The sequence below is a fragment of the Rana temporaria genome, chromosome 5 (assembly GCF_905171775.1).
Source record: "Rana temporaria chromosome 5, aRanTem1.1, whole genome shotgun sequence".
Classification (NCBI taxonomy): Eukaryota; Metazoa; Chordata; class Amphibia; order Anura; family Ranidae; genus Rana; species Rana temporaria.
In genome coordinates this window covers 391,865,885-391,884,757 of record NC_053493.1, presented here as the reverse complement: position 1 = coordinate 391,884,757, position 18,873 = coordinate 391,865,885, and the positions used below count along the sequence as shown (strand labels likewise).

Here is an 18,873-nt window from a genome sequence, read left to right as displayed (position 1 = left end):
AAAAAAATAAATAAAATGGTGTAAATCTATTCCCTATTTTGTAGACGCTATACGTTTTGCACAAACCAATCAATATACGCTTCTTGCAGAATAATACATATTGGCCTAAAATGAGGAAGAATTTTTTATTTTATTTTTATTTGGGGATATTTATTATAGCAAAAAGTAAAAAATTGAGTTTTTTTCAAAATTGTTGCTCTTTTTTTGTTTATAGTGCAAAAAATAAAAACCGCAGAGGTGATCAAATACCACCAAAAGAAATCTCTATTTGCGGGGAAAAAAGGACGTAAATTTTGTTTGGGTACAGCAAAGACCGCGCAATTGTCAGCTCAAGCGACACGTCGCAAAAAAAGGCCCGGTCAGGAAGAGGATTAATCCTTCCGGGGCTGAATTGGTTAACTTAAAAATGTTTTACTTTAATATAAAGAATGCATTAAGTAAAAAATGTTTAGGCTTTAGAACCACTTTAAGCCTTTTCGGCTACTTTCACACTGAAAGCGCTCGGCACACACCGCTCCCAAACCGCCCCAAAGATGCTGCTTGAAGGACTTTTTTTCCTGTCCCGCAAGTGCACTGCCCCAGTGTAAAAGCACTCGGGCTTACATACTGGGGAGGCATGAGAGGCGCCATTTTTAGCGCTAAAACGCCTGAAAAGCGCCTCAGTGTGAAAGGGGTCTTCTTAATCACTGGTCAGGCTTTAATGTATGTGGCCATCATTAGCCTTCAGATAAGGAGGATACTGTAGAACAGCCCTCAAAATTTCCACTCGCCTGTTAGCATTTGGCGAGTGGAAATTAGCTGAGGGCCGAGTGTGGAGCCAAATTGGGGGGGGGCGCCAATTCTCCCCCCAGCGATCGGCCAGGAAACCGTGGGAAAGGGAGAGGAGAGCTGGCCGGATTACACAGAGGGAGGAACTCTGCTGTTAACAACTTAAGCCCCGGACCAAAATGCAGGTAAAGGACCAGGCCCCTTTTTGCGATTCGGGACTGCGTCGCTTTAACTGACAATTGCGCGGTCGTGCGACGTGGCTCCCAAACAAAATTGGCGTCCTTTTTTCCCCACAAATAGAGCTTTCATTTGGTGGTATTTGATCACCTCTGCGGTTTTTATTTTTTTTGTGCTATAAACAAAAATAGAGCGACAATTTTGAAAAAAAAATGCAATATTTTTTACTTTTTGCTATAATAAATATCCCCCAAAAATATATATAAAAAAAAAATTTCCCTCAGTTTAGGCCGATACGTATTCTTCTACATATTTTTGGTGAAAAAAATCGCAATAAGCGTTTATCGATTGGTTTGCGCAAAATGTATAGCGTTTACAAAAAAGGGCATAGTTTTATTGCATTTTTATTAATTTTTTTTTTTGTACTACTAATGGAGGCGATCAGCGTTTTTTTTTTCGTGACTACGACATTATGGCGGACACTTCGCACAATTTTGACCCATTTTTGGGACCATTGTCATTTTCACAGCAAAAAATGCATTTAAAATGCTCATTCTTTATTGTGGAAATGACAGTTGCAGTTTGGGAGTTAACCACAAGGGGCGCTGAAGGGCTTATGTTTCACCTAGTGTGTGTTTACAACTGTAGGGGGGTGTGGCTGTAGGAGTGACGTCATCGATTGTGTCTCCCTATAAAGGGGATGACACGATCGATGCAGTCGCCACAGTGAAGCACGGGGAAGCCGTGTTTACACGCGGCTCTCCCCGTTCTTCATTTCCGGGGACCGATCGTGGGACCCCAGCGGCGATCGCGTCTGCGGGTCTCGTGGTCCCGTACGCGATGTAAAGGACATGCCGGTACGTCCATCTGCCCAGCCGTGCCATTCTGCCAACGTATATCGTCGTGCGGCGGTCGTTAAGTGGTTAAACAAAGTCAAGCCTCCTGGACCGGCTCTCCTATGATAGACAGCACACTGGTCCAATACCAGGAAATTGAAGTAGTGTGACGTCTACCATAGGAGCTGGTCCAGGAGGCGGGACTTTGACAGCAGAATTCTCCTCTCTCTGTGTGATCTGGCTGGCTTTACTCTTCCTTCCCCAAAGTTTCCTGGGAGAAGAATCGGCTCCCAAAAGACTGCATTGATGGGCACTGATAGGCTGCATTGATGGGTACCGATGAGGCTGCATTGATGGGCACTGATAAAGTTGTTAATATTTATTTTTGTAACTTAAAGGGGTTGTAAAGACAAAAATATTTTCCTCTTAAATTAAAGTCTGACAGTAGCTGATAAAGTAAAAAGTAATGTTTTGCATTATAACTAGTTTGATACCTGTTGAAATCTAGCTGTTTTATTCACCTCCATCACTCCTGAATCATTATTCTCACTGACTTCCTGGTTTGCGGTGCGCATTCATTCTTGCTACATCACGGCCTAATGGGAACTACAGTTCCCATTAGGCTTAGCCTCCATGCCTGTGAGGGATAAGAGAGCATCTTCAGGCAGGGCTGTAGTCATAGGGAGGGGGTGAGCACATTCTGCTTTCCACCATGAAAAACGGCTCAGATGCTGGTGGAAAGCAAGAAGAGGAGAGACAGGAAATGGCATTTTCAAACCTGGATTACTGTATTTTGGAGGTCAAAAGGAAAAACGAGGTAAGTGATATTTAAATGCTCTAGCTTACAGCAATCAATTGATCTAATAAAAAACAAACCTTTAGTGTCCCTTTAATTCTACATAAACATTTAACAGTGTCTTTTTATGAGAACATTTTTGAGGGCGTGTTTTGTGGCGAGGCAGAATAGGGGTTGGGCGGGGCAACTGGTGGGGAGTAACTCTTAAGGCCTGGCTAGTAGCTTAGGACTTGACATTTTGAGCCCTGCTGTAGAAGATGTATGAAGTTGTGATGCCAATACTTACTATGAACAACGTTATACTCCAGAGAACCAGCCAGCTGAGGCCCAGAGTCAATGATCTTATCAATAGCTCTTTTCTCTGGTGTGCTACAGACCTAGAGAAAAAGTGCAAATAAGTCAGGGTAAAATCTGCAATAAAGGGGAAGAAGAAATACATGATGAGCAGCCATAATTCTCAATGTTTTCTTGAGCAAGAAGAATTTACTGGGCTAGATTCAGATAGGTTAGCAGATCTTTAGATCCGCGTAACCTATCTGATTTACGTTAGGCCGGCGCAATTTTTTGAGGCAAGTGCTTTATTCAGAAAGCACTTGCCTCTAAAGTTGCGGCGGCGTATCGTAAATCCCCCGGCGGAATTCAAATTCCGCGGCTAGGGGGCGTGTACAATTTAAATCAGGCGCGTCCCCGCGCCGATCGAACAGTGCATGCGCCGTCCGCAAATTTTCCCAGCGTGCATTGCTCCAAATGACGTCGCAAGGACGTCATTGGTTTCGACGTTAACGTAAATTACGTCCGGCCGTATTCGCGAACGACTTACGCAAACGACGTAAAAAATTCAAAACTCGGCGCGGGAACGACGGCCATACTTAACATAGTATACGCCGCACTTACCCCATCTATAGCAAGGGGTAACTTTCTGCCGGAAAAAGCCGAACGCAAACGACATAAAAAAAAAGCGCCGGGCGGTCGTTCATTTCTGAATCGGCGTAACTGCTCATTTGCATATTCGGCGCGTAAAAGATATGGAAGCGCCACCTAGCGGCCGGCCTGGAATTGCAGCCTAAGATCCGACGGTGTAAGGCTGCATTCACACCTAGGCGTTTTGTCGCCTGAAGCGCGACGCTAGAATACGCTGGAGGGGAAAAATAACATTGTTCTCTATGGAGATGGTTCACATCTCCACGCCGAACGCCTGAAGCTGAAACAAGTCCCGGACCCTTTTTTGTCGCGCGTATCGGGCGGCTTCAGCGTTTCCCATAGCCGACAATGACCACTACAAAAACATGGTTAAAAACGACGCATTTGGTCGCGGCAAATCACGGTACAAAACGCTGCAATTTGTCGCGGCAAATCGCGGTACAAAACCCCGCAAATCGCCTACGCCTAGGTGTGAATGCAGCCTTAGTCACTTACACCTGTCGGATCTTAGGCATATCTATGCGTAACCTGATTCTATGAATCAGGCGCATAGATACGACGGCCGGACTCAGAGATACGCCGTTGTATCTTCTTTCTGAATCCGGCCCACTGTGTTTATAAGGGCAATTTCAAAGCTGAAGCGTTATGTATGAATATCTTTATCTCCCTTTATGTCTTCTACTCTCAAAAATCTCAAATCACTTTAACCACTTAAAGACCCAGCCCTTTTCTAACACTTGTTGCTTACAAGTTAAAATCAGTATTTTTTCCTAGAAAATTACTTGGAATTTTTTCCAAACATCTTTTCCAATTCAAACCAAAACTTTAAATATGATTAAATGGGAGAAGGATCTATCACAAACTTTTACGTGGGAAGAATGGCAAAAAGCCATCCATATTAACAGTTCTTCTTCTGCATGTGTAGAACATTGGGAGAACGCCCAGAAAATACTAAACCGCTGGTATTTGACCCCTTACAGACTATCCAAAATATTCCCTAGCTCCTCCCCCATATGCTGGAGATGTGAATCCCACACTGGCAATTTGTTACATACCCTCTGGGATTGTAAAACCTTATCTAGCTTCTGGAATAATGTATCCTCCTTTATCGCATCCTTCACTGGTAATCTAAAAATACTCACACCTGAATTAGCCCTACTAGGTTTAAATCTAGATGTCTATCCTCCTCAATTTAGAACTATAGTTGCCAACTTCCTTACAGCAGCGAGACTCACCATAACAAAACTATGGAAATCTACCTTAGCACCTAACTTATCTGATGTTGTCCAGAGACTCAATACTCAGGCTCACTATGAGCTAATGTTAGCACATAGGAAAGGAACCATAAGTAAATTCATTAAAAATTGGAATGAATGGATTACTCATCCTAGGGCCTCAAATTTTCTGAAGAATTTTAATAATTATTAAGTGTGTTCCTGAACGACTACACTCCTAAACTAGACCGGATGTAAAAGATAACTTCCTACTCACCTTCCCCTCCCCTCCTTCCCTTGATACCCCTTTATGTTAATTTTGATTTTATTAAATAATATAAGATAATGAGCCATAATCCCTTGTTTACAGCATGATCCCGTTGGGGTAAACAGGGATTGCTAGTTACTTGTTTAAGCATCTGACCACTATCCAACTGGACTAAGGCCCTATATGGTTACTGTTTAGTAAAATGATAATTTGAAGCCTACCCAGGCACACTGTTGAACACATAGTATGACTAAGAAACTGTTGTATTGTTATGACTCTTATTTGTGCTTTATTGTGTATCTTTGAAAAATACAATAAAAAAACATTTGAAAAGAAAATTACTTGGAACCCCCAAACATTACATATATATATATATTTTTTTTAGCAGAGACCCTCAAGAATAAAATGGCGGTTGTTGCAATATTTAACGTCACACCGCGTTTGCGCAGCGGTCTTTCAAGTTGGGCCAATATTTTTGTATAATGTGAAAGATGATGTTATGTCGAGTAAATAGATAACAAACATGTCTTGCTTTAAAATTGCGCACACCCGTGGAATACCGGCAAACTACGGTACTTAAAAATCTCCATGAGCTTTGCATGAATTTTTTTTTTTAACGGTTACCTGTTTAGAGTTACACAAGCGATCTAGTGCTCCCGCTCTAACGATCGCGGCGATACCTCACGTGTGGTTTGAACACGGTTTACATTTGCAGCCGCGACTTACGTATGCATTCGCTTCTGAGCGCGAGCACAGAGGGATGGGGCGCTTAAAAATTATTATTTTTTCCTTACTTTTTTTTTTTTTTCTACACAGTCCTTTTTAAAAAAAATAAAAATAAACGTGTTTACTTTTATTGCTGTCACAATAGTAACGTGTCAGGTAATTAAGGGATCTGGGGGTCTATAAGACAATAATAACAGCAGCATAATACTACACTGCGTCTCCGCACAGTGGCATAGCGCTACGCTGTCTCCGCACAGTGGCATAGCGCTACGCTGTCCCTGCACAGTGGCATAGCGCTACGCTGTCTCCGCACAGTGGCATATCGCTACGCTGTCTCCGCACAGTGGCATAGCGCTACGCTGTCCCTGCACAGTGGCATAGCGCTACACTGTCTCCGCACAGTGGCATAGCGCTACGCTGTCTCCGCACAGTGGCATAGCGCTACGCTGTCCCTGCACAGTGGCATAGCGCTACGCTGTCTCCGCACAGTGGCATAGCGCTACGCTGTCTCCGCACAGTGGCATAGCGCTACGCTGTCTCCGCAAAGTGGCAAAGCTCTAAAGTGTTGCTGCACAGTGGCATAGCACTACACTGTCTCTGCACAGTGGCATAGTACTACACTGTCTCTGCACAGTGGCAGGCATAGTACTACACTGTCTCTGCACAGTGGCATAGTACTACACTGTCTCTGCACAGTGGCATAGTACTACACTGTCTCTGCACAGTGGCATAGTACTACACTGTCTCTGCACAGTGGCATAGTACTACACTGTCTCTGCACAGTGGCATAGTACTACACTGTCTCTGCACAGTGGCATAGTACTACACTGTCTCTGCACAGTAGCATAGTACTATACCGTCTCTGCACAGTAGCATAGTACTACACTGTCTCTGCAGAGTAGCATAGTACTACACTGTCTCTGCACAGTGTCATAGCACTACACTGTCTCTGCACAGTAGCATAGTACTATACCGTCTCTGCACAGTAGCATAGTACTATACTGTCTCTGCACAGTGGCATAGTACTACACTGTCTCTGCACAGTGGCATAGTACTACACTGTCTCTGCACAGAAGCATAGTACTATACCGTCTCTGCACAGTAGCATAGTACTATACCCTCTCTGCACAGTAGCATAGTACTACACTGTCTCTGCACAGTAGCATAGCACTTTTGAATTTCTAGATGTCCATGTGGTCACTGGCGTTTATCCTGTGTGGAAACCACATATACTGTGCACGAGCCCTCAAGCTTGGGGGTAACTTGGAAATATTATAAGATCACATTTTAATAACATTTTTTACTTTAATGCAATTTTATACATAAAGAACTTAAATTAAACCTTCAGCCATGGTATTTGCAGTCCATACCTTGATGTCATCCTCAGTGATATATCCAGACTGCACCACCCACCATGGATCTATGGTTATCTCCACAGGCTTCACTGGCAGCAAGTCACGAGCGGTTTTCCTCCTAAAGAATTTCTATTGTGGGGGAGAGACAAACAAGATAGAGATTAAACTAACAATTAAATCAATCACTCTGCGATCCAAAACAACTAGGTGGAAACAATTTAGAATACTTATCTTTATCGCCATAGCCCTGCCATTCCATTCACTGCTGCTGCTCTCCCAAATTCTCAGTACCTCGGAGTATAAAGAAGTGTTTATTTACTCCATACTACACAGTGCTGGTGGTTAATGACCAGAGTAGTCAAATGGGAGCGTGCTACTAACTGGGGTAGATTCAGGTAGATTTGCGCAGTTTTTACGGAGGCGCAGCGCACCATTTTGTCGATGCGCCTCCGCAAATTACCTGCGCTACCCTTGCTTCACGGAGCAGTAGCTCGGTAAATTGCGTGGGCGCTCCGGCAAAATGCCCGGCGTAAGCGCGTGCAATTTAAATGATCCCGTAGGGGGCGTGGATCATTTAAATTAGGCGCCCGCACCGAGCGTAGTGCGCATGCTCCGTCGGGAAACTTTCCCGACGTGCATTGCGGTAAATGACGCCGCAAGGACGTCATTTGCTTCAAAGTGAACGTGAATGGCGTCCAGCGCCATTCACGATTCACTTACACAAACAACGTAAATTTCAAATTTCACGACGCGGGAACGACAGGTATACGTAGCATTGGCTGCCCCTGCTAATAGCAGGGGCAGCCTTACGCAAAAACCAACGTACGCAAACGACGTAAACTGCGTACGCAGGGCTTGCGTAGGGTTGTGAATCGGCGTTAGTATGCAATCTGCGTAAGAATGCAGCCTAAGATATGACGGCATAAGGAGCCTTATGCCAGTCATTTCTTAGGCTGCAGTCGGTGTATCGAGGTTCCTGAATCAGGAGCATTCGATACGCAATTGCGCTTATCGTATGCACCTGTGCATAGAAACCAATCAGCTTCCAGCTTTTATTGTCAAAGCTTTTTTCAAAGCACCTTGCAAGACAAAGGCATAATGAGCTAGTATGCATAGCATACTAACTCATGATGAAGTACTTACCTGAGATCGAAGCCCCCGCAGCGGTGCTCGTTGTTTTCCTCAGTCTACGCCACCTCTCCAGCAGTGACTTCTGCATATCGCGGCTCTGGCACTGTGACTGGCCGGAGCTGCATTGACGTCGCTCCAGCGCAGCTGTATCGGCATGATCGCCTTCACTAACGGCACGCTAAGTGTGCCTGCGCCGTAGACATTGGTGCAGTCTTTTCTCCAAATTTTTTGCACCTACAGGTAAGTCTTAATCTAGGCTTACCTGTAGGTTAAAGTGGTCTATAAGGGTTTACAACCACTTTAATTGAACAAGCTGAAGTTAGAAGCCGATTGGCCACCATGCACAGCTGCACCAGATTCTGTGTGCTCCAGTTTTAGTAAATCTCCCCCAATATATATTCTGGTGACAGGCAGACAGGGAGCCTAGGACAGTGATGGGGTTAGTTTGAGTTTTTTTCTGTTCCTGACAGTATTACATAGACCTGTCATGAATGAAATATAAGCACTGCCATCCCTCTGAAACTGGTACTTGTCTTGTGGTCATGCCAACAATCAATTCTTCAATTGTTGGCAAGCACCTTTCCATTAGGGTTGTCCCGATACCACTTTTTTGAGACCGAGTACAAGTACCGATACTTTTTTTCAAGTACTCGCCGATACCGATTACCGATACTTTTTTTAATGTCATGTGACCGTATTTTTATTTATTTATTTTTACAATTTTTTTTTTTTTTTTTTTACAGTGATTTTTTTTGTTTTTGTTTTTTGTGTGTGTTTTTTAGGGGGAGGGGGTGGATTGTCAGTGTGTTTTTTTATTTTTTTTATTTCAATTTTATTTTTAAAAAAAAATATTTATTGCAATTTTTTTTTTTTTTAATCAGCCCTGTTGGGGGTCTTTGGAGAGATATTAGGGGTCTTAATCTGACATCTCCCCTTTAAGACAGAGAAAGGGACGAAGGACACAGATTTCTTTCTCTGCAGCCTCAGCTGAAATGAATAGAGGGAAGCTCCTCTCCATTCATAAACTGAAGCATCGTAAACACAGGTTACGATGCTCAGTTATATGAATGGACAGAGTCACTGATCACGGACTCTGTTCATTCTGAAAAGGTGGGATCCGGATTTAGCGGCTCCTACCTCCGCTCTCCATCCTGACAAATTGACAGCACGGAACACGGGGGAAAGAGAGCACAGCACGGAACACGGGGGAAAGAGAGCACAGCACGGAACACGGGGGAAAGAGAGCACAGCAGGGAACACGGGGGAAAGAGAGCACAGCACGGAACACAGGGGAAAGAGAGCACAGCACGGAACACGGGGGAAAGAGAGCCAGCTTTATCTTTACGCCGGCGTATGTCTTACGTAAACGGCGTAACTAATTGCGACGGGCGTACGCCCGTTCGTGAATCGGCGTATCTTGCTCATTTACATATTCCACGCGGAAATCAACGAAAGGGCCACCTAGCGGCCAGCGTAAATATGCACCCCAAGATACAACGGCGTAGGAGACTTACGCCGCTCGTATCTTGGCCAAATCTATGCGCAAGTGATTCTATGAATCAGGCGCATAGATACGACGGCGGCCATTCGGACTTACGACGGCGTATCTGGAGATACGCCGTCGTAAGTCTTTGAGAATCTGGCCCTAAGTGTTGAAACCTGTTCCAGATGTACATGCAAAGTGCTTTGAACCAACACAATTCAGTGCTAAATAGGGGAAGGAAAACATCTTACCTTTGATGATCTACATTGGTTCATCAGGTCTATGTACTGGTTCCTTCCAATACCGAGAAGCCTAAGACCTTTGTGAAATAAGAACGGGGCGTTAAACTTCATTTGAAAATTTCACAATTCTTTTATCAAGTCCTTAAATAAGCAATCCAATATTCAAAATGTGATATAAAAAAGGGACAGTTGTATCACGATAAACCAGCATTACAGAGGCCTGGTATAAGGCCAAGATTTAAAGCGGAGGTCCGGTTAAAAAAAAAAATAATTAAAAGTCAGCAGTTACTAACACTGTAGCTGCTGACTTTTTAAAGCGGAGGTTCACCGCTAAAATGCAATTTTTACCCTTAGAGTGATGATCGTTGTGTCTAGGGGAATCGGCTAGTTGTTTTAAAATCGAACCTGTACTTACCTTTTTAGAGAGCGATCTTCTCCGCCACTTCCGGGTATGGGCTGCGGGACTGGGCGTTCCTTCTTGATTGACAGTCTTCCGACAGGCTTTCGACGGCCGCATCCATCGCGTCACGATTTTCCGAAAGTAGCAGAACGTCGGTGCGCAGGCGCAGTATAGAGCCGCACCGACGTTTGGCTTCTTTCGGCTACTAGTGACGCGATGTATGCGACCGTCGGAAGCCTCTCGGAAGACTGTCAATCAAGAAGGAACGCCCAGTCCCGAAGACCCATACCCGGAAGCGACGGAGAAGATCGCCCTCTACAACGGTAAGTACTGCTCGGGTTTTAAAACAACTAGCCGATTCCCCTAGACACAACGAGCATCCATCTAAGGGAATCAAAGGTAAAAAAAACATTTATGGGAGAACTCCCGCTTTAATAAGGTGTCCGCGATGTCGGCAGCCGAGCAATCGCTCGTGTCTCGGCTGCCCCGCCGCCGACCTCGGTGAGGGAATCAGGAAGTGAAGCGTTGCGGCTTCACCGCCCAATTTCCTACTGCCGGCGCTACGTGAATGGGCGATGTCTCCTGGGACACACACAAGGTCCCAGAAGATATCGCTCCCCCATTCCCCAGGAGGCAGCGCGAGGTGAAGAAAGAAGACGGACCGCGGATCAGGAAGTGGCAGATTAGGACGATCTGCCTAGCAACGGGTACTTTTTTTGCAGCATTTTTTTTTTTTTTTTTTTTTTTTTAGGGTGGAGCTCCGCTTTAAGTTGAACTGGCTCAGGCACCCATGTGCAAGAACCCAAAAACACACCGTAACGGTCAATGATTTTATTGATCTTCTCAAGAGCTTGGAACTGGAGAGGCTCCAAACAGGACTGGTCTGCCCAGGAAAAAAGTGTGCAGCCTTAAAAGTGTCAGCTCACCTTTCAGAAAAGATGAACCAACACTGTACACCCTCCACTTGCTTTGGATCCCAGAGTACTTACCTGCTGTGGGTGGAGAGCTGTCAGCGCCCATGAAGCCAGTGTGGCGGCCTTGGGATGTAACATCTCCGCTCTTCTCCCTCTTCATTCTGCAGGACTTCTGGGACTGCTCAGGGTGCTTCTGATTGGTCAGACAATCAGAAGTGCTCTGATCTGTCCCCAAGTCTTGGAGACTGAAGTCCAGAGCAATCCCTGCAGAAGCCTCTAAAATACATATATTGCTCCCATTTGCATTACACACACATATTCTTCTGACAGGTATCTGCCACCTTAAAGGGGAGTTCCACGCTATTTTTAGTTTATTAAAAGTCAGCAGCTACAGAAAGCATAGCTGCTGACTTTTATTAAACAGCCACTCATCTGTCCCACAGTCCAGAGATGTGGCCACATGGAGGCCTGCTCCTCTCCCCCTCCCCGCGGCGCCTCCATTGGAACTGTGGGCACCCGGCCATGACAGCTTGTGGCTTCACCGCCGGGCACGCACTGCCCATGTGCGAGCCGCCCTGCGCTCTCGGAGTGGATAGACGATCTTCTGGGATCTGTCATGTGTCCCAGGAGATCGTCTAGAGGGAGAAGCCGTCTAGGGGGAGTCACCTAGGCGGCCCTCTGGGCAGAAGTGGGACAGGAAGTCTGCTTCAAAATAAAGAACCCCAAAAAAATGACATGCCAAATGTAAGGGGGGCGAGGATTACTTAAAGTGGAAGTTCCACTTTTGAGTGGAATGCCGCTTTAACGATGTTGTAAACCCTTCCAATCCACTTTTTACTACAGGTAAACCTATAATAAGTCTTACCTGTAGCTACCGTGGATATCTTCTTAGTCCCCTTTCACACTTATACGACTTGTCCCGCGATTTTGGACGACAAAATTGTATGATAAGTTATTCTCCATGATTTTCAATGACTACTATTAATACTGGAACGACTTTAAGTCGTGCCTACTTCAAAGTAGTCCCTGCACTACTTTGGTCCGATTTTGATGCCACTTACACAGGCATTCATTGAAATCGCGGCAAAAACACAGCTGCGAAATCGCAGTAAAATCACGCGACTTTTAAGTCGCACAAGTGTGAAAGGGGCATAAATAGCATTTTTAATGGACCACATTAAAATCGCAGTGCATGCGTATTTGTTTCCTTTTGAAGTCTATGGAACCAAAAATGCAACCTGCTACGGGCAAAAACGTTCCCAACCCTTTCCAAAAAATGCACCAGTTGAAAAAGCACAGATGTGAACGTGACCCATAGGAAGTCATGTTAAATGCACTGTAGTGCATTTCAGAAAATCTGTAAAAACGCAAAAAGGGGGAACCTAGCTTATCTGCACGTCAATCATCTACGCCTCTTCATAGGAACGCCTATTCCCCGCGGGAGTGAGAAAAGAAAAAGAAAAAATACCACCATACTGCACATGTTGGAAGTATGCTGGATGTAATGGTATATAATTGTTTTAGGGTGAACCTCCGCTTTAAGTAAGGGAATCAGAAAGCCTGGTTCCCTACTGCGCATGCGCGAGTCGTGCTGTGCATTCTGAGTGGTCCCTGCTGTCTTCTGGGACCTGTGTGTCTCCCAGAGACATGGCGTAGATCGCCAAAACTGCAGCGATCTATCGCTGGAAGTGGGAGCAAATACAGTGCCTTGCGAAAGTATTCGGCCCCCTTGAACTTTGCGACCTTTTGCCACATTTCAGGCTTCAAACATAAAGATATAAAACTGTAATTTGTTTTTGAAGAATCAACAACAAGTGGGACACAATCATGACGTGGAACGAAATTTATTGGATATTTCAAACTTTTTAAAAAAAATAAAAAACTGAAAAATTGGGCGTGCAAAATTATTCAGCCCCTTTACTTTCAGTGCAGCAAACTCTCCCCAGAAGTTCAGTGAGGATCTCTGAATGATCCAATGTTGACCTAAATGACTAATGATGATAAATAGAATCCACCTGTGTGTAATCAAGTCTCCGTATAAATGCACCTGCACTGTGATAGTCTCAGAGGTCCGTTTAAAGCGCATGAAGAACAAGGAACACACCAGACAGGGCCGAGATACTGTTGTGGAGAAGTTTAATGCCGGATTTGGATACAAAAAGATTTCCCAAGCTTTAAACCTCCCAAGGAGCACTGTGCAAGCGATTATATTGAAATGGAAGGAGTATCAGACCACTGCTAATCTACGAAGACCTGGCCGTCCCTCTAAACTTTCAGCTCATACAAGGAGAAGACTGATCAGAGATGCAGCCTAGAGGCCCATGATCACTCTGGATGAACTGCAGAGATCTACAGCTGAGGTGGGAGACTCTGTCCACAGGACAACAATCAGTCCCTGTATACTGCACAAATCTGGCCTTTATGGAAGAGTGGCGAGAAGAAAGCCATTTCTTAAAGATATCCATAAAAAGTGTTGTTTAAAGTTTGCCACAAGCCACCTGGGAGACACAAACATGTGGAAGAAGGTGCTCTGGTCAGATGAAACCAAAATCCAACTTTTTGGCAACAATGCAAAACGTTATGTTTGGCGTAAAAGCAACACAGCTCATCACCCTGAACACACCATCCCCACTGTCAAACATGGTGGTTTTTATTTGTTAAAAAAGTTTGAAATATGCAATAAATTTTGTTCCACTTCATGATTGTGTCCCACTTGTTGATTCTTCAAAAAAAATTACAGTTTTATATCTTTATGTTTGAAGCCTGAAATGTGGCAAAAGGTCGCAAAGTTCAAGGGGGCCGAATACTTTCGCAAGGCACTGTAAATGTATTAGGCTGGGTTCACACTACGATTTTCCCGTCCGTCAGCCGCATACGATTTCAGTATTGAAAACGTACGGGCACGGACGGGAAAACGTATAGATAGACAATGCATTGCAAATCGTATGCACTCAGATGCATCCGGGTGCGTACGATTTGCTGGCAAAACGTTTTTTAAACGTACGCAAAACCGTGTTCAACCACGGTTTTGCGGTCGTTTTTAAAACAGTATGGCAACCGCATACGTTTTCCTTTAACATTAATGTCAATGGAAAACGCACATATGTGCGGTTCCATACGTTCCCGTCCGTTTCAGCCGCATACGGTTTTTCATATAAATCGTATGCGGCTGACGGACGGGAAAACCGTAGTGTGAACCCAGCCTTAGACAGGTATCTGCTCCCCCTGAAAGGTGCCAAATGTGACACCAGAGGGGGGGAGGGACCGGATAAGCAAAAGTACCATTTTCGGGTGGAACTCTGCTTTAAAAGGTCATGTTACTTTTTTTCTTTTACAGCTTCTATGAAAAGATCTGCTGGTGTTTGTTATTATGATTATGAAGCATAACTCCTTCATAATATCATATCCTTTTTTTTTTTGGTTACACTGTAAAGGGCGTGTTCCTTTTTCTGTGGAAATAAAAATTCACTCTTCCAGAACATCTTTGTGATGGTTGAATGAACTTCCCTTTTCTGCAGAGGAAAGTCGCACATTTCTTTTTGCAAAATGTAATCATGAAATAGCCCAGTGATGAGGCAATCACAACGATACATGGACAAATCAATTCCGCTCCAGTCAAAACAGTTTTCTTTTTTGGGGGGGTAAACTGGGAGAAAACAAGAACCTATGTTAAAGTGGATGTAAACCCCCCATACACCCAGTGAAGTGAACAGCCTCAGGTGATACACAGAGATTAACCAAATCTCCCTACATAGGTTTTACATGTATATCTACTGGGGTAGTTTCACAAAGAGATACGCCGTCGTATCTCTGAGATCCGACGGTCGGATCTATGTGACTGATTCATAAGAATCAGTTACGCATAGATCTCCCTTAGATCCGACAGGTGTAAGTGACTTACACCGTCGGATCTTAGGCTGCAATCTTCCGCTGGCCGCTAGGTGGCGTTTCGTGTTTTACTTGCGACGAATATGCAAATGAGGAGATACGCCGATTCAGAAACAAACACCCGTCGCTTTTTTTTTACGTCATTTGCGTTCGGCTTTTTCCGGCGTATAGTTACCCCTGCTATATGAGGGGTAGCTAATGTTAAGTATGGCCGTCGTTCCCGCGCCGAGTTTTGAATTTTTACGTCGTTTGCATAAGTCGGTCGCGAATACGGATGGACGTAATTTACGTTCACGACGAAACCAATGACGTCCTAGCGACGTCATTGGGAGCAATGCACGCAGGGAAATGTAGCCGGCGGCGCATGCGCATTTAAATCAGCGCGGGGACACGCCCGATTTAAATACTACACTCCCCCTAGCCGCGGAATTTGAATTCCGCCAGGGGATTTACGATCCGCCGGCGCAAGTTTCGAGGTAAGTGCTTTGTGAATACTGCACTAGCCTCTCAAAATTGCGCCGGCGGATCGGAAATCAGATAGATTATGTGGATCTAAAGATCCGCTAATCTATCTGAATCTACCCCACTGTCTTCATTCACATTTATATTATCGTGTTAGTAAATTTTCTCTTCTTGTTTAACACAGAGTGTAATGTCTGGGCATACAGCCAAGATAGCCAACATTGCTGATAGGAGGAAAGGCACACACCCCCTCTCATCATAGGCAGAGACTCTCAGAGGTGTTTTGTAATAGGACCTGCTCTCTACTAATCTATTTCAGCAACCTCCCCTGACAGAAATTTCAGGCTGCTTTTACCCATGTCAGAGAATTTGTCAGGAGTTCTCAGGCTGATAACAAAGGAACAGTTCAGGAGAGAGCTAAGGGACTTGGCTCATTGAACAGAGATAACAAAACACTGCAGATATGTGCCCAGCTCTAATTTCATAAATCTGGTTTACATCCACTTTAAGCTTTTACTGATGACCTGATTCCTGTAGGGGAGATTTCCATTAACTTCCTATCAAGGCAGAGGAAAGGGGCAAAATGCAGTTTTATCACGGTGAGGAAGGGGTAAGTCTTCCAAGAATGTTTTTATTACGGCCTGGGACTCCTTGTCCCGGTGACAACCTCTTCCCCGATTTTGTTTCCTGGCATCATAGACACAAGAATTAAAGGGAAATTTCAACTCTTATCCCTCCACTCTACTCCCACAATCCTTCCTCTGTCATTGCTACCACCAAAATACCAGGGCCCAGATCCACGAAGAACTTACGGCGGCGTATCTATTGATACGCCGCAAAAGTTCTACGATGCGCCGTCGTATCTTTGTTTTGTATTCACAAAACAAGATACGCCTGAATGCGGGCTAGATCCGACTGACGTACGTCTTAGTACGCCGTCGGATCATAGGTGCATATTTATGCTGGCCGCTAGGTGGCGCTTCCGTTGATTTCTGCGTAGAGTATGCAAATTAGCTAGATACGCCGATTCTCAGAACGTACGTCCGCCCGGCACATTTTCCGGCGTATAGTTACCCCTGCTCAATGAGGCGTACGCAATGTTAAGTATGGACGTCGGGCCAGCATCGAATTTTCTGTCGTTTGCGTGAAACGTTCGCGAATAGGGCTTTGCGTAAATTACGTTCACGTCGTCTAGGCATTAAGCGGGCGTAATTTAATTAGAAAATTCAACGTGATACTGAGCATGCGCCATTCGACAAAAGCGTAATTTACGTGGGGTCATGCTTAGTTTACATAAAACACGCCCCCGTTCCCCATTTGATTTAGGCGCGCTTACGCCGGAAAAATTTACGCTACGCCGCCGTAAATTTAGACGCAAGTGCTTTGTGAATACAGCACTTGCCTCTCAAAGTTGCGGCGGCGTAGCGTAACTACGATACGCTACGCCCGCTTAATTTTACGCCTATCTACGTGGATCTGGCCCCAGGTGTCAGAGGCCAGCGACACCATCCCCTCCATCAAGTAAGGGTACTTGGGCCTGATGATTGACCGCTAGGAGCAAACATTGCATCATGGGAAGAGGTCACATGCCGCCCCCCTGGCTGCAATGGAGGAAGAGGTGCCAGGGGGGCACTGGAGAGGTGGTCACCAGTGGGTTGGGGGGGGGGGGCACCTTCACATACATACTGCCACTTTGCCCAGGCAATTAACATTATCAGATGGAATTCAGGAATGTAAGCGCTGTACCCTAACCTGAAAACCTTCTCAAAATTGAGAAGAGACGTTTTTAGAACTGTAGGAAAGGGAAGCTCTAGATCAGTGGTTCTCAACCTGGGGGTCAAATGATGATTTACCAGGGGTCACCGAATCCTGGGCTGTTCATGGAGCCCGCACTTCTGCATTTTCACTATAGCATGACAGGCAGAGGAACAGACGGCTTGGTCATTGACAAAATACAAAAAGGAACGGTGAAGCAGATCAGCCGGCCAAACTCTGGCGGTTCTCTGCTCCAGGACACAAGTACAAATTCTAGATGCTCTTTCTGTAACAAGGGCATCACAGGGAACATGAGGGTCTAAACCAGGGGTGTCAAACTCAATTTTATCCTGGGCCGCATCAGCATTAGGGGTGCAACTGATCAAAAAACTCACGGTTCAAGTCGATCCTCGGATCACGAGTCACGGATCGGATCATTTTTCGGATCGGCAAAAAAAAAAAATAAAAAAAATTCTCCCCCACTGTAATATCCACATCTCCCCCACTGCAGTGGCGTCACTAGGGTTGGTGTCACCCGGTGCAGAAAAAAATGGTGTCCCTCCCCCTCAGTAAAGAACCCCCTCACCCCCCCCCCAGGTAGTACAGACCCCCCCCCCAGGTAGTAACAGGCAGACACCCCCCCCAGGTAGTAACAGGCAGACACCCCCCCCAGTTAGTAACAGGCAGACCCCCCCCCCCCAGGTAGTAACAGGCAGACACCCCCCCCCCAGGTAGTAACAGGCAGACACCCCCCCCCCAGGTAGTAACAGGCAGACCCCCCCCCCCCCAGGTAGTAACAGGCAGACACCCCCCCTCAGGTAGTAACAGACAGACACCCCCCCCCCCAGGTAGTAACAGGCAGACACCCCCCCCCAGGTAGTAACAGGCAGACACCCCCCCCCCCAAGTAGTAACAGGCAGACACCCCCCCCCCCCCCCAAGTAGTAACAGGCAAACACCCCCCCAAGTAGTAACAGGCAGACACCCCCCCCCCAGGTAGTGCAGACAAGCCCCCCCCCCAGGTAGTGCAGACTAGCCCCCCCAGGTAGTACTCCCAGCGGTGTGTCCCACGAGTGCTGGTGCCTCCTCCTCTGTGGGTGTAAACAGAGAGGAGGGCTGCCGCCGGGTGTACCAAGATTGCCGCGGCTCCGGAGCTAGGCCGAAGCCGCTGCCTTTCCTAATGTTATGGACGCGGCTTCGACCTAGCTCCGGAGCCGCGGCCATAACATTAGGAAAGGCAGCGGCTTCGGCCTAGCTCCGGAGCCGCGGCAATCCGCGGGTCACAGTGTGTGCCGATCCGAATGGGGTGACCCGCACGGATCACGGATCAACTGTGATCCGTTGCACCACTAATCAGCATTATGATTGCCCTCAAAAGGGCCGGCTGTATCGGTAAGAATAGATGTCCTGCGCATCCCCTCCCCTTACATTAGATGTCAAGAGCCACCCCACCATCAGAAGTTGAGTCCTCCACTCTCCCTTACATCACAGTGCACCCCCTTACCTTATGCCGTAGCTGGGGAAAAAATAGATGCATT

The 18,873-nt window shown here is 45.8% G+C and overlaps 1 protein-coding gene across 1 annotated transcript in view; it reads right to left on the bottom strand.

Moving 5' to 3' along the window:
* The window catches only part of FAM91A1 (family with sequence similarity 91 member A1), a 121,744-nt gene that overhangs the window by 66,495 nt on the left and 36,376 nt on the right, over nt 1-18,873 (bottom strand). Inside the window, exons 5-7 of the mRNA XM_040354932.1 lie at nt 9,927-9,994; nt 7,077-7,190; nt 2,864-2,954 (exon numbers count right to left, since the gene is read on the bottom strand). Of these exons, the coding sequence (XP_040210866.1) occupies nt 2,864-2,954; nt 7,077-7,190; nt 9,927-9,994 (273 nt within the window). The remainder of the gene's footprint in view (nt 1-2,863; nt 2,955-7,076; nt 7,191-9,926; nt 9,995-18,873) is intronic.